At 37.9% G+C, this 14,120-nt stretch overlaps 1 protein-coding gene across 1 annotated transcript in view; it reads left to right on the top strand.

The window, feature by feature from the left end:
• Positions 1 to 14,120, top strand: part of lemd3 (LEM domain containing 3) — a 42,241-nt gene that overhangs the window by 8,756 nt on the left and 19,365 nt on the right. Inside the window, exons 2-4 of the mRNA XM_052030645.1 lie at positions 4,698 to 4,726; positions 6,010 to 6,076; positions 11,361 to 11,437. Of these exons, the coding sequence (XP_051886605.1) occupies positions 4,698 to 4,726; positions 6,010 to 6,076; positions 11,361 to 11,437 (173 nt within the window). The remainder of the gene's footprint in view (positions 1 to 4,697; positions 4,727 to 6,009; positions 6,077 to 11,360; positions 11,438 to 14,120) is intronic.

Below are 14,120 nucleotides of genomic sequence, written 5' to 3'. Positions count from 1 at the left end.
AAAGAAGTTTCTGCAGCTCTGGGTTGCAAAATTATAGGAAGGATACAAGAGTGGATATAGAGGTGATTTGTAATGTTGCTAGAGCTGAAGAAGGCTTAATTATGTGGAAAACCAACTGGACTTTCTTATCAGGAAGGTTAATAATTACGGGACATTAATACTATCCATCCACTTTTATGTTCAACTCCATGCCTGAGAGAATGGTGGAAGAAAACTGATCATCACATTTTAAAAAGTACTTATATGAATACTGGGTGTACCATAAATCTCAAGGCAATGGTGTGAGTGATGGAAGTTGGGTTAGTCTGAATAGCTGTTCATGAACATCTATCAGAATAGACCATTCACCCCAAAGGGTTTTTTAAATTTCATACCAATAGGTCCATCCCATTTAATCTTCCTTGCAAGCCAGTCATCTCAAGAATTGCTCAAACATGCTGCACCGCCACCAAGATTTTTTCCATGGGTAAAGAGACCTAACTTGTAGACTGTGCACCGGGCATTGTCTCTCATTCTCCTTTAGACAAACCAAATGTGTTGACTGTTGTTTATCACAACTAGATGTTTGAATGCCATTCTCTTTAAGGAATGGTTAATGTGTTTTTTTTAGAAGGCAACAACAACACTTTAAGGAATTTATAGGCTGAAATGTGTTCAGGCTTCTGAGCTGAACAGAAATGAAAGTTCTGAGTAAATTCCATAACTTGACAGAGTTCAACTGGTGAATATTATAATTGTAAAGTTAATCCAGGACTCTTGATGCATACGTTCCTTGCTGAATTATAACCTATGATAGTGCAGGCTTATGAAATCTTTTAAGTTCCACAACCTGGATTGTCTTCCTCCAAGACTGATAAGATAAATTTGAGTAGCTTCATCCAGTTACTCATGATCACAGCAAAAAAAACTATCCCTAATTTAGCACAGAGTCTGCAATCTCACATGGAGAGGACTGACTTGAATTTGCGATGTACCTCTCAGGACCTTGGGAATTTCCCAAAATGTTTTGCCATCAGGAATGTTCATTTTGAAGTTTAATCACTGAAGGCAACACGGCAGCCAATTTGGATATTAAATGAGGAATAAATATTGGCTATAATAACTCGTGCACCCCTTTTACATTGGGTCCTTTACATTGGTGTCGTGCTTCATCTTAAATTGACAATGCTGACAATCTACGACTCACTCTGTACTGTAGTTAAACAGATTTCTGTTCTCATTTCTATAGTGTGGCATATGAACCCATACAAGACTCTGGCAAGAGTGCAGCAAACAATACTGATTGTCAAATGGGCTAATTATGTGGTGAAACAGTTTGAAGGTTTTATAAAGGACTTGTTATGAAATTTCAACCCTTAACTTTTTCATTCTTTGTGATGAGCCACATCTCCAACCTCTGAAATCCCTAATGTTTCCCTATTTGTTTCAGCATTTTTTATTCAGTAGTGCACCCTTGAAACACCTTGTGATGTTTTTTGTTACATTAAAAATCTGTTATTAATAGAGGTTGTCTGGTTAGAAGTTTTGCAAGTGATGTTAACTTACAATAGCCGATAGAAACTTGAAAAGGACAAGCAGAATCATTTCAAATGAGAGGTGGTTAGAATACCGATGATTGAAGTTAAATCATTACACATTTAATATGGACGATGGTGAGAATTTCAAGAATGTGAAGGAATATCAAGCAATGTGATTAGCTTATATAGCCTTAATGTTAGTCAAGCATCAGCAATGTAGGGCATCTGGATGCATCTAATTTGACAGGCAATCAATTGTGAATTCTTGAGGATCATTAAATTCTGCAATATTCAAATGGAGACATTCGTATTTAATGTAAACTAGTGTTGCATAAGTTGTACTGTCACAGAATATAGTGCCAGTGTGTTCCTCGTTATTTGCTTTTAATTATCCCTGTAGTCAGGTGGTATTTTGTAAGTCACGTAATTGAAAAGTTGTATTGCCATTATAAAACTTGGACATAAGGCTTGTGCTGCATTGTTACAGAAGTTATATTACTTATCACTTGAGGTATATTTAAATGCTAATGATGTTAGTAAACACATGAATTTCTTGAACTGCATACATCACTGTCATTCAAGGGGTTTAAAAAAAACAGGCCAATTGGCATCTGAGGGCAGACATCCAATGGAAAACAGAAGATCCAACAATTGTAATCAAGAACTGCATAGATGTGATCAAGAACTTCAGTGAAGCAGGAATTCCCCTACATAAAGCTATGCTGACTATCCTTGATAGCCCTGCCTTTCTAAATGTACATAAGTCTTATTCCTGAGGATTTTCTCAATAATTTCCCTACCAATGATGCAAGGCTCACTGGCCTGCAGTTACCTGGCTCATCCCTGCTGCTCTTCCCTAATAAAGGGACAATATTAGCTATCCTCCAGTTTCTGGTACCTCACCTATGGCGAATGAAGATGCAAAAACCTCTGAGTGCCCTAGCTCTCTCCTCCCTTGCTTCCCATAGCAACTTAGGAAGGATCTCGTACAGCCAACAGTGAAGCAATGATTAAATTCGGAGACGCTCAGGTGGCCAAAATTGGGGAGAAATGCACATCTCAGTTTGGAGATGTTGTTATATGATGGGGAAATTAGGGTAAGAAGAGCAACGATATTAAAAGTTTGAAAACAAGGATGAAAATTTTCATATCATGCTTTTGCCTAACTGGGAGCCAGGGTAGGTCAGCAGGCACGAGGTATTGATAAACAATTGACGATTCAAAGATATTAAGAAACATGGACTAAAGCTTAATAGTTAATTATTAAGAGAAATAGTTATCTCGCAGGCTTTTTCTCATGACCTAAAATTAGCAAAATTTTAGACTTGTTGCTTTTATGGAAGTTTTTAGTTCAGTATAATCCCCAATATTCAGAACTTCTGATAATTTGATGCCATACTGGGAATATTCTTTCCCAATTTTGCTCCTAGCATTTCCTACCTAACCTCCAAAAAGTGCATATGAGGGTTTCAGCAGCACAAGATATAGAAAAGCAAAATTGTCCATTGTAACAAAAGATGGTCCCAATAAACACACGGGACCCTGAACTCGACTCTACATCAAATGTGACACCAAGTTTGCAAATGGTCTAATACAAATTCAGTTACTGAGGGATGGCCTGATGATAGAATTTAATTTGTGCTGGCAACCAAATATTTGTGCAGTATTTAGATGAAGGAAATTTGTTAATCTAAGACTGACGTTGGTGTTTTAGAAACTGGGGCCAAGACATGTATGTTAAGGTAAATTTGGACGACATCAGCTTACATCTTGAAACTGATTTTGTGCTTATGATATTGCTGAGGAGTGCTACGTAGATGAGAAATATGTGGAGGTGTGTGGGAACACCAGAAGTAATGGTTGACTGAAAGATTATTGATCAGGAACCCACCTCTCTTTTTCCATAAACATTGCTATACCCTTCTATTTCAATTTGATTGTTTTTTTTCTCTTCTATCTCTAACTGGTTTTTAAAATAATTTCTCACTTGACAACTTTTTCTCTTCTCTCCGTGCTTAAGACAAGCTTGCTTGTTCTTTTTCAGTTCTACTGAAGGGCCCTTGATTTGAAACATCAATTCTGTTTCTTTCACCATTGATGCTGCTCGACCCACTGAGTGCTGGGAGTATGAATTGTCCTTGGGAATATTATGCATTAATAGACCAGGAAAATACTGGGTTTAAGCCTGTGCTACATTGCAGGGATGACAGCAGGAAAGATGCAATTGGGTTTGGCACCAGTATGGGGAAAATTGGCTAATTTTTGTGATAGCTGGCTGGAAAATGTGTCCCAAAATTTGCTCACTTTTATGCAAATGTAATTTTGCTACTTGGGTGATGTGCTAGGAGACAGTTGGAGTGTTTGGAGCCATACTCTGCGTGAAGAACAAAACTTAAATACTCAGTTTTCTAAGATAAGATTACACAATGTTAAAGCATGTTAATTGCATTTAAAATACAGCTTACAAAATTGTTTTAAAGATAGTTTAAAAAAAATTGAAACCAATGCTGACACTAAATTCCCATTATTTAACCAGTTTCTCTCCTGTGAGTGAAATACTTTGGTTTAAAAAAACAGTGCTTTTCACTACTAACCATTCTGCCTTGGAAGAATAAAGGGAAATTGCAAATTGAGGATTAGCAAATTAGAGCAAAGCAAATTGTAAGTTTATAGTGTAAAATGGAAAATGCCAGAAAACCTTAGTAAATTGGGTACCATTTCGGGAGAAACAGCATTTTAATGAACTTGAACATATTTAAAAAGTTGTTAAATTTAAATTTTCATAGTAATCTGAAGTTGAATGTTTTGTTTGATAGTTTAACATGTTGGTGCAGTTATGCATTCTGTTGATATGGTAGGCCTTGCATATAGTTTCATCAAGTTCTTGCTAGACCAACTGGAAGATGGTGTTGCCCTTAAAGTACAAGAAGACTGCATTCTTTTAAAACTTAATGCCTCCCAATTGCCTACTCCCCTTTTAAAAGTCAGGAAAACCAGTACAAATCAACTTGAGTTCTCTAACCTTAGGAACTGGCAATATGATATCTAACATTGAAGCTGATCATAAATATTTGCATAATTATTTTAAAAATTGGATCTTATTTCTCAAATTATTTTAATTTGTAAACTAGTTGCCAATTATTTGTCCATTGCTCTTTAATTATTATTTTTCCTTTACAGTCAAATCTCAGAGATGCGAAATACAGAAGGTGAGTGCTGCTTATATTTATACAGTAGTCAATGTACCTTTTTAGTCAAGTAAAATAGTTGTTTTACCTATAATGTGTTTAAATTGTCAGCTTTAAGCCTCTGAATAGATGATCTCAATTTATTTTTTCTGGGGAAATCAATATGCAGTCTTGTCAGGAAAGGATTCTGAGAAATGATGGTTTGTGTGCATTTTCTAATGAGTATTATTTTAATGTTCAGAAAAAGAGTGCCTGCTTAAATTTTGAAAAATACTTGCTCTAGGATTGGTATGTTTTTCTCCCAAATTGTGGTTGTTGGGAATGGGGAAATTATTAGGTTGCATAGTGCCGAGTAGTGAGTAACTTAAAGGGATGAATTGTGCTCATCATGCAAGTAACAAATCACGATATAATAGTTGAAATATACTTTTCTTTCCGTCATTCTCTTTGTCCCCTTAATGTATTACTATGGGGATACAAATTGCATCTATTTCGGTTGTGGCCCAGTAGCACCTTCATCTCCAAATCAGATGCCTGTCAGTTCAAGTTCTACTGCAGAGACTTTACAAATATCTAGATTGCCACTCTAGATCAATGGAGGAGTGCTTCACTGTTGAGTGTTCCAGCTATTGGAAGTAATCATAAACAAGACCCTCTCACCCCCTGCAGGTGGATGGTAAAAGCCCCATTTCCCCTTTAGAAGTGCAGAAGTACCTATGGCAAATTTTGTAATTGACATTACTAAAACCAGATTATCTGGTCATTGTGAGACTTTTTTTTGGGAGATTGCTGTGTATTGAAAATTACAACAGTTACAACATTTCAAAAATGTTCAGTGCCTGAAAAGTGATTTGGGATCCCAAGTTTATGAAAGTTATAAATGCAAGTTTTTAAAAAAATTAATAGTTTTAATATGAATGCTGTGTTCATTTGGGGAACCTGAGGTTTATATATTAAAAAAAACAATCTACAGTATTATCAAAAAAATAGTACTTTTTCTAGGAAAATTGCATTCATTTATTTATAAGCTCGTGCATATGAATTTGAAATGGTACTTTCCACAATTATTTTTCTTAAATGCTGTGGATAAATTACTGTAAAGAATATGTACCTATTAATACTATTGGAAGGAGAAATAAATCTAAATTTCTAGATTCTGACTTTGTGCAGGGGCAGAATACAGAGGTTTTAATCAAGTTTCTCCTTTGTTGCCCAGTTTTCCGTAAAGATTGTGTAGACTGGTTGCATTTATTTTGCAAGCCATGGATAACGTCCAGGTAATTGTTGCGTTGTATTTCATTTAGGTTGAAGAAAGAAAGATCATTTTGATTATTCTTCATCGATTGCATAGTCACCTTGCAAAAATAGCCGGTGAGATCTTGATTCCTAACTTTTGATGCATTGACAATGGTGCATTTTTGTCCACAGTCAACTTCCAGACAGGTGCAGTACATATGTGAAGAAGTAATGAAATTGGCTTTCTACTGTATTTCAAAGCTATGATGTAAAGTTATAAATTATGTAAGATAACTTTAATATTTGATAGTTTGAACTTTTTGGGAGAAGATTTGGTTATAAATGCTGCTTGATGGCAATATTTTGTTACGAAGTATCTTTGAGAGTGTTCTTTAACATCTAAAGTTTAAGGTAACATCTATAATTCCAAATATTCATATACATTAGAATTTTGTTTCCCAGCACTGCTACGCACTTCAAATGTTAAATTACCATGCCCATAATACTGCAATATACAGTCACATCTTAGCTTGCCCTGATTAGTTTAATTTGGAATCTTTGCCAAGAAAATGCTGAAAAATTAAAGTTAATATTTCGGGTTAGTTTTTTTGTGCATTATGCAATAGATAAATCACACACAAATCTCTTCATGCCACACTATCCATCCTTTTCTGGAAGCAAACATTATGGAATAAACAGGATAGTAAGTTCACTGCAAAACCCTGTCCCTTCAACAATTGCTGTTCTGGAGTTTGGTCCTTTTGAATTGTATTCTTGTCCTTTTTTTTCCACTGCAGGATTGAGTTAAATTGGTAAATTAGTTTATTATTGTCACATGTACTGAGGTACATTGGAAAAACTTGTCTTGCATTCTGTTCATGCAGATAAATTGATTACAACAGTGCATTGAGGTAGTACAAGGTAAAACAATGACAATTCAGAATAGTGTTACAGTTACAGAGAAAGTACAGGTGGACATAAGGTGCAAGGTCACGTGATAGATTGAGGTCAGGAGTCCATCTTATACTAGGGACTGTTCAATAGTCTTATAACAGCAGGGTAGAATCTGTCCTTAAGCGTGGTGGTATGTGCTTTCAGGCTTTTGTGTCTTGTGCCCAATGGGAAAGGGGAAAAAAGAGAATGTCCTGGGTGGGGTCTTTGATTATGCTGGCTGCTTTATCAAGGCAGCGAGAGGTGTAGACAGTCCTTGGAGAGGAGGCTGGTTTCTGTGATGTGCTGAGCTGTCTCCACAACTCTATGCAGTTTCTTGCGGTCACGGGCAGAGCAGTTGTCATAGCAAACCGTGATGCATCTGGATAGGATGCAACTAATTAGTTGTGTAATGCTGCCGCCTTTAATTTTCACCATGGTGATAAACCTGCAACAACAGATTGACCATCTCCATTATTCATTATCGTCAGATTTTATTTTAAATTTATTGTCAATGAAAATCTGGCATTGTACTACATCAATGCACTCTGTACTAACTCAATGTAACTGCACTGTGTAATGAATTGACCTGTACGATTGGTGTGCAAGACAAGTTTTCTCACTGTACCTCGACACAAGTGACAATAAAAAGCCAATACCAATACCATTGCATGTAACTTTGGCATACTTGTTCCCAGTAATTTACTGTTCCAAGATGAGAATTAAAATCTACCTGGCAGAACTACTTTTACATTAAAATCTTCCATTACAGTTTGCACTTTTTCCTTATTATTTTAATAATAGTAAAGTCTGTTACCTAAATATTTGTAGAATATTTTTGTCAATGGCTGGGTGTGTAGTGGGGACTGCCTTGATAGCCATCTAGGTGGCATAGAAAGGTTATTGTTTCACTAATTAAGGGTGTGAATGTGGAAGAAAACAGCCTACGTACATTGCAGTAGGAAAATTGGCATCACAAGTTCTTTGTTATAGCTCCAAATGTTTTAAAATGGAACTGAGTATGTTACATTATTTTCATGACTATGTAAGCCAGTTCAAGGCTGTTTATTTAATCTACAATAATTCAATTCTAACAGCAAGACACTGATTAAAAAGTCATCTTTTTAGAAGAAAGGTACTCTATTTCTTGGGCTTTTCAAATGGTTCAGCTGATTTCTGATTTAACAGCAGTAGATACAGACCAGAAATATATTAAGATCGATCTAGACTGTTAAGTATCTGATCGTGGTTTGGGTAGCATCAGAAGCAATACAGTTGCTCTAGAACTTCTCACACAAGGGGGATTGGTAGGTTGAGGGGGCACCATTGGTACAAACGTCCAAGATCTTAATCACCATAGAAAGCATCCTATCTGGACGTATCACAGCTTGGTACGGCAACTGCTGTGCCCAGGATCGCAAGAAACTGCAGAGAGTTGTGGACACAGCCCAGAACATCACAGATACCAGCCTCCCCTCCTTGGACTGTCTTTACCTCTCGCTGTCTTGGTGAAATAGCCAGCATAATCATAGACCCTATCCACCCGGGTCGTTCTCTCTTCTTCCATCGGGTAGAAGATACAGGAGCCTGAGAGCACGTACCACCAGACTTAAGGACAGCTTCTACCCCACTGTGATAAGACTATTGAACGGTTCCCTTATACGATGAGATGGACCTTGACCTCACGATCTACCTTGTTGTGACCTTGCACCTTATTGCACTGCACTGTCTTTGTAGCTGTGACACTTTGTATTGTTATTGTTTTTACCTGTACTACATCAATGCACTCTGTACTAACCCAATGTAACTGTACTGTGTAATGAATTGATCTGTATGATCGGTTCGCAAGACAAGTTTTTCACTGTACCTTGGTTAAGTGACAATAATATACCAATACTTTTGTAAACATTAGGTGAGATATGGATATGTAATCTGTCCCTATGTTATAGTAACCTGCATGAGAATTCTGTTGTCTCCAAAATGATATCCTCAAAATATTCAAACCTTAATGCTGTTGTTAACAACTTGTTTCTGCCTACAATTCAATATTGGCTAGTGTTAATTCCTGTTGTCAAGCCATAATTTTTTTTAAAAAGTCACTTTCAGTTAAATGTCATAAAACATTCCTTTTGGCCTCCTGCTTTGAAATTGGGTCTGCTGCAAACTGTTCACCAGTCCTGTTTTTACTATTTTTGGTGATTAAAGCTCCTTTAGGTTTTTGTCTATTTTGACACAAAATTTCCTGTTCTCTTGGATTCAGTGTGTTACAGAACCTGTTGGCTCACTTATCATAAATATTCCATCCTTTGACACAGATAATTTGATTTATTTCAGCTGCAATCTGTTTCAGTTGTTTGTGTGACATGAAGGACCAACTTGATTTCAACAAATTAATCTTTATTAGTCAGCTATATAGTATCATTCATTGGATTAACTGAAAAACTGCATGATGCAATGTGTGACCACTACCAACGTAATCAATTTTTGTTTATTTTTAAACTTGTAATGAATCCATGTGGGAAATGATTTTTTTTATGGCATACTCAACTTTTTTTTTGCTAGATTTTGTTTAGCTTTAACATTTGGTTTTACTCCATCTCCTTTGAAGGTATTTTTGCCACAATATGATTCCTTGGGCACCCTGCCACTTCACATCTCCCCTAAGTGACTTTTCACCTCATAACTTCCAAAAAGATGTACAGGTTAGGAGGTTGTAGGCATGCTATGTTGGCACCAGAAGCATGGCAACACTTGTGGGCTGCCCCGAGAGCACTCTATGCAAAAGATGTATTTCACTGTGTTTCGATGTACATGTGACTAATAAAGATATCTTGTATAAAAAAAATTAACCCCCTTTTCCCCATTATGCATGCATGCTTGTATAATGAAAATAGAGAGCATAGCAACTAATGTTGTCCATCCATATATCAAATAACAACATGCACATTTAATGACTAAATAGGAAATTGGAGCAAGACCTGAAACAATTTATTTAATACCTCTTCCTACACAGTAATTCCAGTTCAGAAGACAAAATGTAATACTTGATTGGCCAAAATAAAAACACAAGATTCAGAAGTACTTGGACACCATTTGTAGAGTGAGAAACTGATTTAGTATGACAGGTTGGTAACCTTTCATCCATGCAGGAAGTTAGAGAAGTTTTAAAATGCAGAGAAAGAGAGGAAGGGAAGAAAACAATGAAAAGGACAGTTTGGGATAGGATGGAATGTATGCGGGGTTAAAAGGAAAAAGAAGTGATGAGTCCAGAAGTGTTTATGAGGGTCATTAATGAAATTATTCAATCCAGTGTTGAATCTAGAAAGCTGCAATTTATTATGGACAATGTTGGTTATGATGCCCCCAAGTACTTTATTGAAAGGTAGGGTCTTGTTCCATGTGCTTAAATTGAGTTGCTGTGGAATATTACAGGATGTTTATATGCTGTGGGTGTAAGACAGTGAAGGTAGATAGATGGTCAAGATCATGTCTGCAGACCAAAGAGTTTCTCCGCACAATGGCTATTCAATCTGTCTTTTTCTCTCCCCAAGATAGAGACCATTGTAATTAGTGAATACAGTTAATTCTGTTTCTCCCCACAGATGCTGCCTGACCTGAGTATTTGCAGCATTTTCTCTTTTGGATCTCCGGTGTCTGCAACATTTTGATTTTATGTATGGAACTGCTGCTCTGAGGTTAACTAATTTAATATGGACCAATATTTAAGTGTGGAACCTCTTTTCCAAATGTCTTGTATGAATAACAATTATGAATTAAAACACAGATCATAAAATATGGTACTAAATTCTGAGTACAAGCACTAATTCAGTTTTGGCAAGTAAAACATTTGTTTCAGCATGTAAAAGATTTGGTAATCCATGTCATCTGTCTGAGATTTTTCAGATCCATTTAGCTTGGCATTAAGATTCCTGCACAAGCCCATTGATATCTTGCAGGCCCAGATACAACCAGATAGGATTGCAGATAGTATCCAGGTGTGCATCTTGTAAACTGGATATCAAATTTGGTACTGGCTGATTGCGTTTGGGTGTTTGGAACAAGGGAGTTTATGACAGATGGATTTGGTTTGGAATCTTGGATTATTAGGACAAATATAAGTAACATATAGGGTTATTTAAAAAGCAAGGCCACAAATTTAATTGGAATGACATGCAGCAGAGTGAAAGACCAAGCAACTGTTAAGAGGATTTAAAATGGCGCCAAAGAATTTAGATAATCAAATGTGCCTGGGTTAATATGGGTGAACAGAAGGCTGAATTTACTACTCTTATGTTTTTGTTCTTAAGAAGTCTGCAGAATTAATTAACTTATGACAGCTTAATTTTAAAAGCAATGTGCTGACATGATGGATATTACAACTTAAAATTTGACAGTTTTTTTGCCAGACATTTTACTGCTACTGCATCGATTTTTCAGGAGGATTTTTACCATCCTAATTGTATTGGTGATACGTTTTTTTTAATTCTAGGAGAATATGATTGTGGCGACCATGTTCATTATAAAAACAGAAGTCTTTCTGTCCAAGATGCTGCTGAATATGTAACTGTAAGTTATTTTGGCATTTGTTTAACTTCTCTAAACTGCTCAAACCAGTTCCCAGATATGGAACATTTCATCTTTCTGGAGTCACGAGAGACTGCAGGTGCTGGAATCTGGAGCTAAAAACAAACTGCTGGAGGAACTCGGAGGGTCAAGTAACATCTGTTGAGGCAAATGGATAGTTGACGTTTTGGGTTGCAACTTTGCATCAGGACTGGTCCTGATTCATTCAAGTCCCGAAGCAGGGTCTCAACTCGAAGCATCAACCGTCCCTTTTTCTCAACAGATGCTACTTGACCTGTTGAGTTCCTCCAGCAGTTTGGTTTTTGCTCCATATTTCTAGAATTGTATAATTGCTGGAACAAACAAGATGTTTTTCTCTCTCCCATCTCTCACTGCCTCTCTCGTCCCTGCTGCCTCACTGTCACGCTCTAGTTTGAATTGCCACTAAGTGTAGATCTCACCTGAGGTCAGTAATATAAATATATTATTTTGTTAGAAAAAGTCAAGTGCCATCTGAACCATGCTAGAGGAATACAAGTTCAGGCATTGGTTGAGGAGTCTAGAGGCCCACAGTTGAATAGCCTTGATCACAAGGTGATGTGATTTACTATTAATGGGCACGTTCATGGCCAGTGAATTCATGCCACAACTTGAAATATAGAGTAGTTTTGTATAGGGCATTGGTGAGACCCATCTGGAGTACTGTACTTGATTAGTTTCCTTATTTAAGGATGTCAATGCAGTGGAAGTACTTTAGAGAAGGTTTACTAAACTGCTGCCTGGAATGGTTGGGTTGCCTTCTAAGGAAAAGTCGGACAGGCTTCACTTGTATCTGTTGGAGTTTAGAAGAGTGAGTGGTGACTTGATTGAGACAGATGAGATCCTGAGTGGTTCTAGTGTATGTGGGAAAAGTTGTTTCCTCTTATGGGAGTCTAGAACTAGAGATAATAGTGCCAGGATAAGGGTTCATCCATTTAAGATCGGTGGAGTGTTTTGTTTTCCTCTGTGGGTTGTGAATCTTCAGAACTCTTATTCCCAAAGGCCAATCAGAATCAGGTTTATTATCACTGACATATGTAGTGAAATTTGCTGTTTTGCAGCAGCAGTACAGTGCAAGACATAAAAATTACTATAAGTTACAAAAATAGTGCAAAAGAGAAATAACAAGGTAGTGTTCATGGGTTCAAGAATGGTTCAGAAATCTGATGGCAAAGGGAAGAAGCTGTTCCTGAAACATTGAGTGTGGGTCTTAAGGCTCCTGTACCTCCTCCCCAATGGTAGTAACATGAAGAGGGCATGTCCGTGATAGTGGGGGTCCTCATTGATGAATGCCGCCTCTTGAAGATGTCCTCGATGGTGGGAAGAGTTGTGCCCGTGATGGAGCTGGCTGTCCACAACCCTCTGCAGCCTCTTTCGATCCTGTGCATTGAGGCTCCATACCAGGTGGTGATGCAACCAGTCAGAATGCTCTCCACTGTACATATGTAGAAATTTGCAAGAGTCTTTGGTGACATACCAAATCTCTTCAAACTCCTAATGAAGTAGAACCGCTGGCATGCCTTCTTCATAATTGCATCAGTGTGTTGGGCCCAAGATAGATCCTCAGAGACGTTGATGCCGAGGAACTTGAAACTGCTCACCCTTTCCACTGCTGACCCCTCAGTGAATATTGGTGTATATTCTCCCAACCTCCCCTTCTTGAAATTCACAATCAATTCCTTGGTCTTGCTGACGTTGAGTGCGAGGTGGTTGTTCCGACACTACTCAACCAGCTGATCTATCTCACTCCTTTACACCTCCTCATCGCCATCTGAGATTCTGCCAACAACAGTCGTGTCATCGGCAAATTTATAGGTGGCACTTGACCTGTGCCTAGCCACACAGTCATGAGTGTAGAGCAGTGGGCTAAGCAGGCATCCTTGAGTTGTGCCTGTGTTGATTGTCAGCAAGGAGGAGATGTTACTACCAATCCGCACTGACTGGTCTCCCGATAAGGAAGTCAAGTATCCAGTTGCAGAGCGAGGTACAGAGGCCTTTTTGAAGCTTTGTTAATTAGTACTGAGGGGATGATGGCATTGAACGCTGAGCTGTAATCAATAAACAGCAGCCTGACATGTTTTGCTGTTGTCTAAGTGCTCCAAAGCCGAGTGGAGAGCCAGTGACATTACATCCACTGTAGACCTGTTGCGGCGGTAGGCAAATTGCATTGGGTTCAAGTCCTTGCTCATGCAGGAGTTAATTATAGCTATGACCAACCTCTCAAAGCACTTCATCACAGTAGATGTGAGTGCTACTGGGCAATAGTTGTTGAGGCAGCTCACCCTGCTCTTGGACACCAGTATGTTTGATGCCCTTTTGAAGTAGGGGGGAACCTCTGACTGCAGCAGAGGTTGAAGATGTCCTTGAACACTCCAGCCAGTTGATCATCACAGACTTTCAGTACCCTGCTAGATACACTGTCGGGGCCTGATGCCTTGCGAGGGTTCAGCCTCTGATGTCGGCCTCCGATGTAGTGTCAGGTGTAGCGTTACTCTCACTTTCAAAGCATGCATAAAAGGCGTTGAGCTCATCAGGGAGTGAAGCATCACTGCCATTTATGCTGTTAGGTTTCGCCTTATAGGAAGTAATGGCAGTGCAAGCAAAATCGTTTTTGAGATAGATTCTTGATTAGCAACAGATGAAGAAT

Source organism: Pristis pectinata, chromosome 15 (assembly GCF_009764475.1).
Source record: "Pristis pectinata isolate sPriPec2 chromosome 15, sPriPec2.1.pri, whole genome shotgun sequence".
Lineage (NCBI taxonomy): Eukaryota > Metazoa > Chordata > Chondrichthyes > Rhinopristiformes > Pristidae > Pristis > Pristis pectinata.
Note: the sequence above shows the minus strand (reverse complement) of the source record. Positions and strands in the feature narration are given on the sequence as shown.